The sequence below is a fragment of the Centropristis striata genome, chromosome 1 (assembly GCF_030273125.1).
Source record: "Centropristis striata isolate RG_2023a ecotype Rhode Island chromosome 1, C.striata_1.0, whole genome shotgun sequence".
In the NCBI taxonomy this organism is placed as follows: Eukaryota; Metazoa; Chordata; class Actinopteri; order Perciformes; family Serranidae; genus Centropristis; species Centropristis striata.
The window spans coordinates 34,267,631-34,279,701 of NC_081517.1; the positions used below are offsets into that span (position 1 = coordinate 34,267,631).

The 12,071-nt window shown below is 37.3% G+C and overlaps 1 protein-coding gene across 5 annotated transcripts in view; it reads right to left on the reverse strand.

Moving 5' to 3' along the window:
- Nucleotides 1–1,065: 1,065 nt before the first annotated feature.
- The window catches only part of septin9b (septin 9b), a 90,888-nt gene continuing 79,882 nt past the window's right edge, over nt 1,066–12,071 (reverse strand). For all 5 annotated transcript variants that reach the window (XM_059339783.1, XM_059339790.1, XM_059339776.1 and 2 more), the window contains 4 exons: nt 8,363–8,458; nt 7,962–8,058; nt 4,493–4,544; nt 1,066–3,123 (listed from right to left, as the gene is read on the reverse strand). In XM_059339783.1, the coding sequence (XP_059195766.1) occupies nt 2,907–3,123; nt 4,493–4,544; nt 7,962–8,058; nt 8,363–8,458 (462 nt within the window). In that variant the 3' untranslated portion in view covers nt 1,066–2,906. The remainder of the gene's footprint in view (nt 3,124–4,492; nt 4,545–7,961; nt 8,059–8,362; nt 8,459–12,071) is intronic.

Genomic DNA, 12,071 nt, shown 5'->3' on the forward strand with positions numbered 1-12,071 from the left:
GAAGGCCTTTCAGTATGCCAAGAAAATGTGAGCTGTTCTGTTCCTGTAGTGAGCAAGTGTCATTACATTAGAATTAATGTTCTCCAATTAAGTTCACATATTGTTGCCCAAAGTTATATTTTCATCCATGTTTCTCACTCAATTAAAACAACAACATTGTTTTGCTACTGTTTCAGCTCAGTTTATCTGTTTATCTATTTTAATGAAACTTGGTTGAATGGTATAAAGCAGATCTCATTACATTTTTACAAGATAGCCATTGGCATTTTTCCTGCATCCATATGGTGTCAGAATAATTTTAAAAATGATGTCCCAACTAGGAAAATTCACATAAAACAGCTCAGAAAGTCTGAAAATACACAATACATATTTTATGGTTCACTAGATCTGTTTCTTTTGTTTTCACGCAAATACTAGAAGAAGCCATTAACACATTTTTCTGTTTTGTTCGAGCAATAAAATACAACACATCTTCTTTTTAATGTCCACGTTGTTTCCACAATACGACTTAAAGCTCATGAACACACAGAAGTTGGAAGAGCGACTTCCCAACTCAGAAAATGGACTCTGAGGAGCACGGGAATGCACCATTAGGCTTGATGTTCTATTTTTTTTTTATTATTATTTATTTATTGAGGGAAAATGTAAAACATTTGCACCTTATCTTTTCACACAGTGGCACTAATTATTTCCATTTTATGTAAGTGAAGAAGTAATGCAAGTATTCTATTTCAGAATGGCTAAAAGACTGAGATGTTATTTACTGCAGTAACCAATACATTTAGTGACATATTCCTTAATCAGAGGATGATACCTCCGTAAACACTCAAGATGTATTCAGTTGTTTCAATTCAGTTTATTAAATGTTGATTAAAATATTTTGCTCCATCAAGCAGATCTGAAGGGAAAGTTATAAAGTTATTTACCAGCTGATGAATACATCTTCACATCTTCATGTTTGACATTGCCAGAATGGTTCAAACTAATTAAACCTTTGGGAATCATCAGCATTGAGAAGCTGAATTAGGTTTAATCTTTCTGCATTTCACAATTACGACAATCAACTTTAAACAATAAAAATATCAATCTTTATTCTTTGAGATAGCATATCAAAGATAAAACCTTAATCTATGATACTATAACAAATTACACAAGAACTATACAACAGTAAACAAAGTGTAATCCAATAACTTTCTCTGCATAAAAGACAATAGTTCTCTTGGTTTTAAATGCATTATCTCTTCTGTATGTATGCATGTATGGTTGTGACGTAAAGAGGCAGAAACACACACTTGGCTATTTTTGTAAGGAAAATATTTGAAATTTAGATGTAGCCTCTATAAAATATGACTTGAGTTTGAATCACATTTCTCACAAATATTAACAAAAAAATCCTCTGTAATTTTAATGGTGTTATTTATGGGTTTTTTTGGCACACATTTTAAAGGTAAAGGTCACTGTTCAATGTATTGGTGGTAAATGTTAATCAATGTATATAAATAAAATTAACTTTTACACTTTGGTGCTAGTTATAGTGAAGCCTAGCCAACAGGGTACAACATACTGTATGAATGCAGGCCACAAAAAACAAACACTGTCTACAGCTAAAGGCGAGATACCTGCAAAAAACCTCTGGAAGCCAAAAGCTGAATGAAACTGATTACACTTAACATGCACATAAATACCTATTCATAAATCAACTCTATATACTGTATGTGCTTCTCTTTAGAACAGAAAAAAAGACTTTTATTTGGTCGACAGTAAGAAGGAAAAAAATGGACAAAACGGCTGCATGGGACAAAAGTTGCACAGATTCCTCTACAACTCCCATCATATACAATAATATTAGAACATGAACAACAACAATAAAAATACAATGGTAAATGAGAATGTAAAATGCAACGTATGACTGTATTACACAACATTGGCATTATATCATATAGAAAGAGACTGGAGGGTTTGGCAAATAGGGATTTTTAAAAACATCAGAACACAAAGGAAAAATGACAATGGGACTACTTTTTCGGAAAGCTGCTCCACACTGCCACTTCTTCAGTTTTCTTCTTATCATTTGTTTGTTTTATTATTATTCTTGCAGTGTGGAGGTGTCAACAATATCTTTACTTTCTCCATTATACTGTAAACCTAATCTAACTACTTAATCCTAGTATCTATACAAAACTATACACCACAACACAACGCAGACCAGGCCAGTGGCACTAACAGTTATTCCTAGTTTAGAGCTAATGTCATCTGCTGTACTTCATTTTGAATTATGCCATTTCTCATCTAGACAGATGGTTAAACCTCCTGTCAAACCAAGATCCTGCGATGCTATTCCGTACACAACATGCTTGTTTTTTCTCTTGCGGGCACTCTTTTTCCATCATACTACTTAATTCTGATCAAAATGTTATATGTTGTTTCCACTGATGATTTATTTACATCCCACTTTCATGGATATGGCACTCCACTGCAGTCCTGACTGTCAATGGGTGCTCTAAAAATAAACCTGGCAGTCTAAGCTCCCTAATAAAATGTATGGATTTACTTTTGTTTATCCATTACCTGACAACTTGCATGGTTAATTGTAAAGAAAAAACCTGAATGTAGACTGCATTGTGCGGTCAGGCAGACGGTGGAAAAAAAGCTGTGGATTTGTAGAAAAGATTTTGCTTGGAAGTGTAATGATGTAAAAGACAAAAAAATAAACAGCCCACTGAAGGAAAATATTGGGATTTACTCTGACTTCCTGTGGTTATGTAGGTTTGCTTTTTGGCAAAAAAGTCCTTCTATGTAACAAAAAATGGGCTTCACAGCATGAGTGTGTGTCTGTGTGCATGGTCATGTAAACAGAATACATGTGTGTGTTTTGTGCCTGGCTGTGTCCCGATATCATATATTGACTACATCTCGTGGGACAGGGCTTCGTGCTGAGCGGCCACTCCGTTGGCCTGCACGGCGCCAGGCTGCACCTCAGGCTGACCGTTGGCTTTTGGCTGAGCAGCAGGATGGTCAGGTGGGTGTGAGCTGAAATGGGCGTTGGATTCATTTAACCGACGGACACGATACGTCTCATAGTGGATGCTGCCTGTGATGTCCTTGATGTTCTGCATGTGTGTCCTGAAAGACAGAAGACAGTGTTAAAAACCAAGCAGCAACCTCTGGGCCTGAACGTGAAGCCAATGTGGAAGTGCCCTAAACCCTCATTCTTTCTAATGGCCAGCAGGGGGCGACCCCACTGGTGCAGAAAGTCAATTAAAAAAAATGACACTACTTCTCACTTGATTTATTACCTCAGTAAACATTTCCCTAATGAGTTTATGGTCTCAAATGCTAGTTACAAGTGTGCTTCAATACAGCATGGTGTCATTTTGTAAATTATTATTAAAAGTTCCCATGTGGAGTAAAATAGATAAAGCTGGGTATTCTTTCGGGCTTGCTTAACTTGGGATTAGCAAGTTGCTACCACAGTGCACTGTGTGTTATCATCTCAGAACTTTGACCTTTTCACAGTTTATTTTTAGCTCAGGTAAGTTAAATGTAACATTTTGGCATCTAAAAATATCTTGGTCAGCGTTCTGATGTACTAAAAGACACTAAGGAGTTGGCTTCATTTTTGCACATTCCTAACCAAGCTAGCTAGCTAGTTCATAACTTAGCTTCACACTCATCCCACTATGCTCACATCAGGCTAAAAAAAAAAAAACATTTATAGCAACGGCAATAATGTTAAACTTGAGGATTCAACCCGACAGGTGACATCAAGGTCGCTATATCCGTTTCTTATATGACGTCTATGATGACAACACCAGTATTGCCTGTAGCTTAACAGCAGTGCCCATCTGGCCTAAGCTTTTTATGAATAGGGGAAGCTAGCTGTTCCACAAAGCAATGCCTCATCTGCAAGGAAAAGTTATCATATGTTGAGCTAATGGTGCCAAGTTAGCTCTTCAAGCATGTAAGCGAGCTGAATAAAAAACAAATAGAATTGTTTAGCAATAGCAAAATATGAGATTTATCTGAGAGACTGAGAAAAGGCCTGTCTTATTTAATGAGATATCGATGATAATTTATAGATAACATCTATATTTTTTTGTTTTCACTGTTTAACAAAAAATATCCACTGTCATTTTCAGCTGAAAAGATTGGGAACCATTGTTTTGATCCTAAAGTAAGGCTTAAATAAGACTCCTGTAATAATAAAGCAATTCAAATGCTAACATTTAAAGGAGAACTTTTGTAGAACAGCCTGCCTGCTGTAACACTGTCTAGGGAAGCACTCAGCCCATCTAAAAGAATTTCATTTGTATTGATTTCAGTAGGGAAGCAAGGTTTTATAGAGTCTCAGTGCTGTTTCCAATTCATTTCAACAAATAAAGTGAGTTGCGTCTAATCTAGCGGGTGGCTCGGCTCATAACTGGTCTTTTATATCAGTTTGTAAATATCATCAACTTCATACAATAAACCTTAAGTGATGATGGAAGCTCACCTGATGAGGAGGTCTCGCAGGTAAGCAAACTCACAGTGTGCAATATTCTCAACTGCAGGGAGAGAAAAGAGGAAAACATGAGTTGAATTACAGAACTAAAGAAAGACTTGTTTGTTAAGTTTGTATGCAGCAGTGAAGATAACATATGGCGTTACACATGAAATGAAATAACTAAACATGATCCCTTCCAGTCGAGCTCACTTGCCGTTCCTCAAAACACCACAACATGGCAGTGTTGCTCCCAAGTCAACTGAAGGGCATCCTCTAACATGACATCTCCAGCAATTTTCTTAAGCCAAGATAACACACTCCTCCACTTTGGAGTAATTTAATACATCTCAGCTCTCCTCTATATTGGAGAACTTTAAGTGAGACGTTTTAACAAACTCCCCGTGACAAGCTGCTGGTGCCTCCAGTAGGGCTAACACATGTTTGAATTATAGATTATGTCAAGAGTGTAAATGAAAAAAAAGGAGGGTGCTATTTATGTAAAGCTTTGAAATCCATGGGCAGGAAATTAAATTCTCTTTGAAAGGAGGAGAGTGGAATAACTGCTGGGTCTGTGAGCGCTGATTAGTGGCGTCGAGGGAAGACGAGGGAACTTGTAACGAGCTGCACTGCTGGTATCTCCACTCTCCCCTCGTCCCTATAAGTCCCTATATACTGTTCAGTATATACATTTAAATACATGCCTACTCCTTTTCCTGCCTTGAGCTCTGACTGTCCACCCCAACCCCTGAAAATTGACACTTTCTTCTCCACTTGAGACGTATGGAGACTTCTCCCCCCCCGAGGCCTAAATTATGATGCCGGTGCCGACAAGTCCAGCAGCGCAGCAGCTTCCTCTCTCCTCCTTTTCCTCCGTGTTCCCTCTTTCCCACCGCTCGGCTTTACTAGAATGGAGCCATTGTTCTTTCAGCCGGACAAGACGGCATTTGTCCCGCAGTCCGTGTACTTCACCTCTCTCACCCTGCTGTTCTGTCGAGTTAATTTTATAATGCCTGCTGAGAGAGTTGTAGTAACCTTCAAATTCTTAACACTAAAAGGGTTCACAGCACTAACTCGGAAATGTCATCTTTTCAGGGAGTACAACGGCTTCATTTAGGCTTGAATTAAATGCATTTCTGAGGCTCAAGGAGGACCAATGTAATCATTCAGTACAAGTAAAATCATAAAAATATACAGAGTTGCAACAATAATGTTTATAAATCTTTTAATTCTTGAATACGACTTGCCGGTCTTGTCATCCACCTTGTTTTTTAAATGTTTTTCAAGCACACAGAAAAGTACAAAAAACAAAAGTAAAAGTACCAATAGAAAAATTTTAAAATGCCCCATTACAAATACATGCATTATCAGCACAATGCACTAAAATGATCAAAAACAAAATGACTTTATCCCTGTGACTGAAGTTATCGTTAGATTATTAGATATTATTTCTTAAATTTCTCTAAACTTTACTTTTTGTGAAATATTGGGAAATGATACTTAATTTAGAGGGAAAATCTCTCTTTGGCAGTGGTGAAATGTAATTAAGTACATTTACTTAAGAATGTTATTAATGTACAATTTCGACAACTTGTTTTTTCTTTGAGTGTTTTCCTTTTCTACAACTTCATCCTTCTACCCCACTACATTTCAGAGGAAAATATTGTACTTTTTACTCCACTATATTTGTACGACAGCTTAAGTTACTAGTTACTTCTGATTAATAATACAACATGTCATCAAAAAATATAGTATTATACAATAAGATATTACTTTATTGATCCCCTGGTGAATTCCACAGCTTCTCAACAGGATATAAAATACAGAAAAGACTGCAACATTAAAAAAAAAAAGTTATCATTTCAGCAGGACCAATCAGCTTCATGTGACTTCTACTTTTTGAACTTTAAAGTATATTTTGATTCCAATACTTTTGTACTTTTACTGAAGTAACATTTTGAATGCATAATGTTTACTTGTAACAGTAAATAGTATTTCTACACTGCAGTATTATTGATATTACTTAAAGATATGAGTACTTCTTCCAATTCTGCTTTTCAGTGGAACTGCCAACAAATCAACCAATAGACATCTGAAATGCCACAAGGGGCCCCAAGTAGTCTTATACAATGTTTTAATGTTAGATATTAATAAGGAAAAGTACTTAAGCAACAGTTTTCAGATAAGTGTAGTGGAGTAAAAAGTACAATATTTCCTTCAATGGTAGTGGGGTAAAAGTATAAATTGACAGAATAGAAATACTCAAGTAAAGTACAGTCAAAACTGTACTTAACTACAGAATTATCTTTACGGGTCTATATGTTGTTTCGCACAGTGTTTTTGAAGGTCATACTGTCTGTGGCTCCCAATCACAGTGAATCACAGATGAAACAGACAAGCAGCTCTCTAGTGTGAATAATTTACAAGATATAATAAAATGGTTTATTTTTAGTGAGAGATTTATATTTTACAATGAATTTATAGCACAGCCAATAAAACTAGACCTCAGAATGCTCTGCAGAAGAGGGTGCTGAAGTTTAAGGAGACAGTGTTTGTTTAACAGTGATCGTCCCTCGTCCAGGCCTCCTTCAGCTGTCTTTTTGTCCTTCAATTATACTTTCACTCTCAGTCCAGACAGATGTCCTCTCTCTCTCTCTCCCTCTCTCTTTCTGTCTCCTTCCCTCTTTCTGTCTCCCTCTCACACACACACACCCATGGGTGATGTGAGGACATTGCTTCCTAAGAACCTCCTTGGCAGTGTGAGCAACGCAGCACAGGCCAACAAATGTAAACTGTATCACAGTTGCTGCGTGCGAGTGTGTGTGTGTCTTGTGTTATCCCAAAGGACACAGAAAGTCCTTGTAAATCTCTTCCTCCTGTCTCATACATGTCCCTAGTTACAGACTCAGGGAGACGTATGTAAACATGCTTGGTAGTCAAACAGCAGATGGTTAAACCAGCTGGCCAGATTTTAAATCTGCAGTTCGTAAATTTCCACATGTTGAAGAAAACGCACCAAAAAATGAGAAACTGTCTCCTTCTTTGTTGTTTCAGCTATTTGTAATTGCTGGGATATTGTGTTAATGCCTTCAAATGAGCAGTTAGCATGCATGACATTAAATTATCAGAGTGATAGAGCTCAATGGCCTTGGCACTGTCAGCTGAACAGGTGTGATCCAGGTGTGAGTACAGCAAATGAGACGTTTTGAGCGATTTCAACTGTGCAGATGGACATTATGATATATTATTCAGCCAATCTGTAATATATAAATGTAATAATTATTTTTAAAAAGCCTCAATGGATTTCAGCTTTAACTGAGCTGGCAGTGGAACATGTAAACATGGCTGATCTATGTTTAGCCCATCAGGAAACGTGCATTATCCTGCCTGGTGAATCATTTTCTATTGTCTTCTTTGGCAGGACAAGTAACCAGCTGTGCAGCTGTGTGTTTGTGTGTGTTTAAAGATCCATGTGTATTACCCTCTATGGTGCCCCATTTCGTTTTCCTTCCCAGAATCCTCTTTCCATTCACCTGGTACTCCTGGTCACTGCCCACAACAGCAAAAGGGATCATCTCCTGTTGAGTGCACACATGCAAACACACACGCACAAATGCACACGGTCACTGAAGCGATACGGCTGATTTGTTTTCAGGTCATTTTTTTTGGTTGTTCACCTTTGCTTGAACAAGACATTTGCTGTAATTGGTGTGTTTTTTTTTGTGTGTGTGACAGTTTTAAGATTTTGCAAGAAGAAAATTAAAGGAAACAAACAAAGAAATTACACCTGACAAAAGCTTGAATTTTGAACTGCAAAATACACATTTGTGATTCCAATACAAACTGCCGGAGCCACAGGACGATTCGCTCAACTGAACTCACCCTGATTTTGTCGTTGATCATCCTGTCGTCTGCATCTTCGTCAAACTCTTTCTGGGGGTAAACATCGATTCCGTTGGCTCGCAGCTCTTCCCTAATCTGCACAAATGACACAAATAAACATTAAATCAAATTGGCTAAATATATAGTATATAGTAACAGCAAACAAGGTTATCTTACATGGTATGTAACTGATGAGGGCTGTGCAGAGTAGTTTCAAGAGCTTCACTCATAATGGTGACATTTAAATTCTGAATCAACATTTGAATGCTGACCTTTTTTTAAACGTCTATTCAGTCAGTTTAAACATGGTGGTTTTGCACAGATAAAGATTAGACGACACCAACTCCACCAACATTATTATTTGTAGATTCAAGTGGTGGCTTTGTAGGATTGTTTCCAATTTGAGTGATTCAAACATTTCCAGTGATATAAAAGTCAGAAGTCAAAATAAAATAAATAGACTATCACTCCAAAATTCCAATTTTTTTCTAACGAAATATTCTACTTCAGTACATATTTGTTGACCTTTCAAAAACAACAATATACAACCCCTATTACAAAGAAGAGGAATTTTGCCAAAATATAAATAAAACAGAATGCAATATTTTGCTAATAATTTGTTAGATACATTCAATTAAAAACTGCATAAAGACTGTAAATTTTATGTTCAAATTGATATCAGGGTTGTAGTAAAAGACAAATTATTTTAATGCAATGGATCACTTTCTTTTCTTTAAGGCTGATAAGGGTATAAGATATGACATTCAAAGCTTCATTGGGGGAAAAAAACCCTCAATAGAAGTTTTGAATGAAAGAAATTTTGTGCAGCCCTATAATTGACCAATTTATTCAGTTAAATTGTGGATATTATACCACTCTAAAGCAATCTTTAGAGTCTTGGTAATCAAATTACAAAGACATCTTTCACAATTGCTGAATCAATCCGCATCATTACACAATAGTTACTGTAATGAGAGCTTAAACAGACACTGAAGAAAGGGAAGTCCGATTAGCAAACAAAAACAATCACTCAGGGCCGAACCTTTCATCCATCTTCTCACCAACACTGAATCAATCTGTCACCAGAACATGCAAACACTTGATGCTTGGACTGAATCCTGTTTACATGCAGGTATTTAAGTCTGGGCTGGAGACTTGAATAGAAGCTGCTCTGACCCACCAGAGCCCTTAAATAAACACTTGGTTATGTTATTCTGGCTGGTGTTGACATTAAATGGTTCCTAATGTCCTTGACACGGAGTAGTTAACATGGAGGTTAACCACTCTTCGGAAAAAGAAAAAAAAAAGATGCATGGCTTATGAAATGGTCTCTTTCTATGTCTTTATAATGACTAAAACTCAGAAAAATAGACAGACAAGGTTCTAGGAAAAATGTCCTTTTAATGACTGACCGTTCACTCCCACAATTACTACTCTGAGAATTTCCACTTGGTCCTTGATCAAACATTTCCTTGTTTATCCTGAAGCTTTCTGAAAACTTACATTATAGGATGCAAACCAATTGAAATTCTACAAAACAGCCACATCAACTGTCGGTTAGAGGAATGCGAACAGACACTCACAGCTGGACACACTGAGCCTGAACATTTAATAGAAAAACCCCTCTTATTCTGTTTGCAAGTTGCTGCAGGGAAAGTGAAAAAAAAAAACATTTGGCACGAGGGGCTTTTAGTCAATAATCTTCAGGGTCATACAGAGCATGTGCGGCCAACCAAAACAATCCAGCTACAAGCCCTGCGGCTTCCATTCTCTGCCAAGGCCTGGTCCAATCCCTGCTTTGTTCTTATTGGACGGTGTTACAGGCATCACGGGGAAATGGTAGCCAAGACTCCCATCGTGCTTCTCTTAAGCTTTTAGGGAAGTCTGTAGTCTTGGAAGGAGGGATGGAGAGATAAAGGAAATGATGGAGGATGACAGGTGGCTGTCTGCCTCCTGTGGATTGAGAATTATCCAACAGAAACACATGAGGAAGGCATGCAGCGGAGAGCGGCGAGGCTGAAGCCAGGTGGAGAGAGAATCTGCTGTAGCAGGGAAAGCCGTGATAAGGAGGTGATGTTACAGTGGAGGATTATCAGCCTGGGGAGTCTCTTTGTGTGTTTGTTTGCTATGAATAAGACGACTGTAACATACCAAGTGAAAGTAGAATAACTACTGAGAGTAACAAGTGATACACTGTGTAAAATCTGCCTTTTAAATGAAAATCTTAGCTTTCCAATGTATAGACTGTATACATTTGACCAGGTAGTTTTGTGCCAGCTCATGATTTAAAATTTTACAGTTAAGGATATGTCAGCATGCTAATTGTTTACAGTTAAGCAAGTAGAAATATTAATCATGTCTAACAGCTTAGGCTGTGTCTCACATTTACCATTTTGAGTGCATTATTTAGTGCATTTACGCAGTGCACTGAGAGTCTTTGGATGCTTCACTCATAATGGTCAAAAGTTGAGTGTGGAATGCTGCACTCTTACCCACAATCTTTGCTACATAGAAGAAGGGGACGGTCCCCTGAGCCTTTTCAAACTTATGAAAAGGCGGCAAGGAAGTTTCTAGCCATCCATCCAGAATTTGTTGTGGCCTTTTTGAATCTCACACCCAACAAATAACCCATTAAAAAAAAAACTAAAACTAACACACAAACTAACAAAAAATAAACTAAACTAAAACTAAGCATTTTCTAAAAAAAATAAAAACTGATAAAAACTAGAAAACTCACTATTAAAAACGAATTAAAATTAACTGAACATTAATTCACAACAAAATTAAAACTAAAACAAAAAAAAAAATCCAAAAATATTATAACCTTGCTCGGTACACCCTGAACAGGTTGTCAGGCTATCGAAGTCATTCACTCCTAAGGGCAATTGAGAGCCACCAATTTAAGTAAAACAGGTTTTTTTCACCAAGTACCACTGTACTGTAGTAGGCTAGAAGCCATTATTGGTCCGTGGCTAACTATCAGCGGGTGATCTAAGGAGCTTTCGGTAAGTGCATAACCACTGTGTGTGATTTGAAAACTAACTTGTCATATATTGTGGTACTACTACATGGAAGTGAAACGAAAAATGGAAACAACCAAATTGAGACAGAGTAAATTTAGTGTGTAAGCATGCTAATATTTGCTAATTAGCACTAGACGCAAAATACAGCCGATGCTCGTGGGAATATCATCTTAGCAAGTTTGAACCATGGACCAAAGTCAATAGGATTCATCTTTTCGCAACCAAGACATTTTACTTAAAAAACAGAAATGTGACAGATGCTAGTGAAAAACCAGGGGATCACAAAACCCATTAGGAGATACTGTTTGGGAACAATGACTGTCATTAGTTGAGATATTTCAATATGGACCTAAGTGTGGGCTGCTAGCATGGCTAAGAAAATGAGCAGCATTTAGTGAAAGCTCTTTACAGTAAGATCCTCTCTGTCATCAAAGTATCAAAAACAGGTAAATTAACTGGGAGTACTTGTAGAAATTGATGAATATTCATTGTTTACCAAAATGTTCCTTTCTAGCTCCTTTAATTCTGGTCATGTTTCAGAGAGGTCATGTTTTTTTTTCATGTACCACTCTGCTGAGACCTCTCTGAACTTGCTGACTTGTAAGATCACCCAGTAATTCACTGGTAATGAAGGGCCTGCCTGCTCAGCTGGCAACAGGGCAGAGGTTCCCGGTCTAAAAAAGAGC